This window comes from Limulus polyphemus, unplaced genomic scaffold, assembly GCF_000517525.1.
Source record: "Limulus polyphemus unplaced genomic scaffold, Limulus_polyphemus-2.1.2 Scaffold5745, whole genome shotgun sequence".
Taxonomy (NCBI): domain Eukaryota; kingdom Metazoa; phylum Arthropoda; class Merostomata; order Xiphosura; family Limulidae; genus Limulus; species Limulus polyphemus.
Window position 1 is genome coordinate 2240 of NW_013671355.1, and position 5289 is coordinate 7528.

The following is a 5289-nucleotide window of genomic DNA, read 5'->3' on the forward strand; positions in this document are numbered from 1 at the left end:
ACTATGCAAACCACCAAAAAAATTAAAAGTATTTAGAAATTCCACACATACAATCATTTATTGTTTGCCCATGTTTATATCTTTATTGCCCCCAGTAGCACAGCGGTGTGTCTGCGCACTTACAACGCTAGAAACCGGGTTTCGATACCCGTGGTTGGCAGAGCAGAGAAAGCCCATTGTGTAGCTTTGTGCTTAACTTCAAAACAAACGAACAAATTATGTCTTTATTAGCACGCTATATTTGTCTGTGACTCAGCATGAATTATTAAGAAAGAGCATGACGTTAATGTTTTAAAATTGAAATTTAATATTTTGCGTGACAACGTGTCTAGTTTACATCAACTAATTTGGTTTTTCAAATCATAATTGATTATGGAATGTGTAAGAAAGTTATAAAAAACTTTAAGCCTAAAAACCAAATCGGTTGACGTAACCTATAGCCTAGATTGTTCTAATGCAAAATATAACTTATTATTCTTTTAAAAATCATATTTGAGAATGAAACGCGCCCAAAAACTTGATTTTATCTAAATAGGAAAGGTTAGTTTGTTTTTGTTTTTACGTGATAACCGTCTAGGGTCAAGGTTACGTCAACTGATTTTATTTCTAGGGTTACAATTTTTCTAAACATCTAGAGTCTAGGCTACGTCAGCAAATTTGTTCTTTAATATTAAAGTCTTATAACTTTCTTACACGTTTCATTATCAATTATGATTGTTATCAACAGGTTATTTAAAATTTGTTGGTGAAAAGGTTGCTACTGCCTTACAAAAGGATTTGGATTACTTGATGAGTTGGGCGAGTAAGTTGCAGGTGGTTTTAATTATAATAAATGCAAGGTAATGCATGTGGCATAGTACAATTTGAATTATGAGTATAAATTTGATGGGAAGAAAAATATGTTGATGTTCTGATTTATCAGTATTTTAAGCCATCCAAGCAATGTGCTATTGCTAGTAGTAGGACAAATAGGATTTTAGGTTGTATCTGCAGAAATACTAAATACGAGTCTAAAGAGGTTATAATGTCATTGTATAAGTCATTTGTCAGGCCACATTGGAGTATCGTGTTCAGTATTAGGCTCCTTACTTTAGGAAGGACATTGAATTGTCGGAAAGGGTTCAGAGGAGGGCTACTAGAATGACACCCGTGGATGGAAAAGTTATCATATGAGGCTGAGTTAAGATCTCTGATGTTGTTAAAAGTAATCTGATTGAGGTGTTTAAGATTGTTAAAGGATGTAGATGCAACATCTTGTTTCATACTTACTGGTGGGAATGGTAAGAGTATTGGACACAGAAATGGTTGGCCTTTGGAACTGGTTGGCTTCCAATGTGATAGATGCAGCTATTTAAGAGAGTTCAAGGGAAAGCTTAGTAAATATTTGAATGATAAGTGCTGGCTTTGAATTTTTTAGAGAAGGGGTTAGTTTAAGTTAATGGATAGAATAAATCAGATGGACCAAAAGATCCCTTGTTGTCCTTTAATATTACGTTTTTGGCGTGACAGCCGTCTAGGGTCTAGGATACGTCATCCGATTTATTTTGAGAATTACAGTGTTTCTTTCTTCCACATTCCATTACCAGTTTTACATTCCACAGTATGCTGTAAAACAGGTGAGTTGTTATACATGGTAGAAATAGGATGTTCTGTAATCCTTTGCCGGAGACATTTGGTAATGGATCCATTGTTTGTAGAGAGGACATTTTGTAATGAACCCAATGTAGAGAGGACATTTGGTAATGAACCCAATGTAGAGAGGACATTTGGTAAAGGACCCAATGTAGAGAGGACATTTGGTAATGAACCCAATGAAGAGAGGACATTTGGTAATGAACCCAATGCAGAGAGGACATTTGGTAAAGGACCCAATGTAGAGAGGACATTTGGTAAAGGACCCAATGTAGAGAGGACATTTGGTAATGAACCCAATGTAGAGAGGATATTTGGTAATAAACCCAATGTAGAGAGGACATTTGGTAATGAACCCAATGTAGAGAGGACATTTGGTAATGAACCCAATGTAGAGAGGACATTTGGTAAAGGACCGATTGTAGAGAGGACATTTGGTAATGAACCCAATGTAGAGAGGACATTTGGTAATGAACCCAATGTAGAGAGGACATTTCTATTTATAGACGACAAAGAATTATTGCACTTCATTAATTTTTGTTCTTGGATGGGAAATAGTTTCTTAGACGAAACATCTTCTTATAGACACATCTAAGGTGTATTTCAAGATATGCTTTATTATTGAATTTCTTTATTTTAGACCTTGATAACAAGGATATATTACTCAGATAAGGGACTGAGATAGTTGTCAAAAACCTATCAACAATTTGAGTTGGAGAAGTATTATTAACATTATTTAGTTTCCTCAGCACTTTTTTGATATTTTTGTCAATAATAATAAAAGGAAAATCATTATTTTCATGAACCTAACTAATGTTTGATAATTCAAGTTTAAAGTTACAAAAACTTAGCCTAATTCTTTTTGTGATATAAAACAAAAGTGGCATCAGCATAAAGGTTGAACTTGGCCAACCACTGCCTTTCATAATGAGTTAGGAAGTTTGCTAGTGTTTGGCCAAGGCCCATGGCTACTCCATCTATCCCATCATAGTTGAACTTGGCCAACCACTGCCTTTCATAATGAGTTAGGAAGTTTGCTAGTGTTTGGCCAAGGCCCATGACTACTCCATCTATCCCATCATAGTTGAACTTGGCCAGCCACTGCCTCTCATAATGAGTTAGGAAGTTTGCTAGTGTTTGGACAAGGCCCATGGCTACTCCATCTATCCCATCATAGATATTATGATGGAAAATATAGTGGGAATATTCTAGTATTTTATTTGAATATATCTTTTTTGAATAGCCTGGATAAGTCAGTGATCTCGGTAGATAAGGTTTGTTGCTAGGTTACTAGTTTCCTTTAGTGGATAATTTGTAAATGTTGATCCAACAGCAAAGCTTGCCATGAAAACAGTCAGGAAAGTTGATTTCTCTAATTTCTTTAGAAAACTAAAACTGTAATATACTATATATTATACAGAAGAGAAACAAAGAGTTCACGTTGTTAATTTGCCATTAAAAGTATCAGTAGTGGAAGCAGTAGGTCTCATAGATATATTTGCTCTATGGATCTTCAGTAATCCATAAAGTATACCATGGTGACAGCTTACAGGACGCAGATCATTATAAATATATCCGTAAATAATGTTAAATTTCTTTAAGTTTAGTAATAAACTTGGCTTTTCTAATGGAAGTGTAAGCATTGTTAAGTTTCCGAAATTTAGTTGGTTCAACAATAATGTGTTCAACTTTATATATATATATATAATCCTGTCCAACAATGCAATCCCATTACTTTTGTCAGGCTTAGCAATGGCTACATCGTTATTACGTTATATTTGTTTTAAAGCACACAACTTATCCTTGCTGAGAAGATAGAGTTTCTTCTGTTGACTGTACTTAATGGGAGCATCAAGAGCAGATGTGCTGATATAAGTTCTCATGATAGATTACCTTTGGCCTAAATTGATTCTTTGTTCATCTTGTGTAAAATTATCTCAAAAAGGGGTAAGGAAATTAACTGAAAGTGATAAAACAAAGGATAAGCCTTTAATTGAAATTTATTTTCAATATCATTGACCTGATAAATTGACATATTATAGTAATAGTGTTATTTGAATCTATATAAATATAATTGTACTGACTGTTGTATGTCCCCGTAACTACTTCGCAGGGTGTGGATGGATCTTCACCAAAAATTGGTATGGAGGTTCATTGGGCCCATGAGGAGATACATACAAATTTGTGGTTTCACATTTTGATTCACAATTTTATGGGCGTTTTTTACAATTACGTATAAGGGAAGCAACTTTTCATGTTCTAAGATAACCTTTCTTTAATCATGAATTTACACAACTTCCGTCTAGGCGACGGGTTCCCTAGCTAGTTTTGTAATGAAATAACACTTTAGATTGTTGTACCAGGTAGATGTAGATTTTATAGTCATTTTACTTTTATAACTTTTTAAAAAATTTGTTTTGTGTTTCCAAATAATTTATAATATGTACATAATCTGGTCATGTGAAAAAGTTCATAATAAAAACTATGTTGTTGATCATAGGAGGGTGTCTTTTGTTTTCTAATTGTAGTTTTAATATCAGCCTGAAATAGAAACCATTCAACTAACTTATAAGCTTGGCTAGAAATTAGCTCTTTATTAGAAAGTTTAATTATTATGAAACTAGGTACAAGGTTAAAGGTTACAGTTTTTAAGGAACTTTATGTCTAGTGATTTTTTGTGATATTTCAAGTGTACCTTATCATACATCTCGAAAACCTTCAAACATGTATACCAACTGAAACAAAGCGACATATGTAGGGAATCTAAGACTAATTATCAAATGACCCACGTGTGACGTAACATACTTAACGAATATCGTCCCGATGTTAAAATGCTGTAATGCTTTTAATTTTTCGAAATAATGTTCTGCTACTAATATCGTAAATGGTGTTTTACATTAAATTAGTGTGACAACAAAATTCACAATGTCCAGAACAATAGTAGACTTTCATATATACTAAAAACATAACAATGATCTACGATACCAGGTATACCACATGTTACACACATACATAAGACACTTCAGTGTACACAGGTATACCACATGTTACACACACATACATAAGACACTTCAGTGTAAACAAGGTATACCACATGTTACACACATACATAACATAATTCAGTGTATACAGGTATACAACATGTTACACACATACATAAGACACTTCAGTGTACACAGCTATACCACATGTTACACACATACATAGCATACTTCAGTGTACACAGGTATACCACGTGTTACACACATACATAAGACACATCAGTGTACACAGGTATACAACATGTTACACACATACATAAGACACTTCAGTGTACACAGCTATACCACGTGTTACACACATACATAAGACACTTCAGTGTACACAGGTATACCACATGTTACACACATACATAACATAATTCAGTGTATACAGATATACTACATGTTACACACACATATATAAGACACTTCAGTGTACAAAGGTATACCACATGTTACACACATACATAAGACACTTCCGTGTACACAGGTATACCACATGTTACACACATACATAAGACACATCAGTGTACACAGCTATACCACGTGTTACACACATACATAAGACACTTCAGTGTACACAGGTATACCACATGTTTCACACATAATAACATAATTCAGTGTATACAGGTATACC

The 5289-nt window shown here is 34.0% G+C and overlaps 1 protein-coding gene across 1 annotated transcript; it reads left to right on the forward strand.

The window, feature by feature from the left end:
* The first annotated feature begins 1630 nt into the window (after nucleotides 1-1630).
* Nucleotides 1631-2227, forward strand: LOC106472932 (sperm acrosomal protein FSA-ACR.1-like). Its single transcript, XM_013933602.1, has one exon. It carries the CDS (start codon nucleotides 1631-1633, stop codon nucleotides 2225-2227), a length of 597 nt encoding a protein of 198 aa, XP_013789056.1.
* The last annotated feature ends 3062 nt before the right edge of the window (nucleotides 2228-5289 follow it).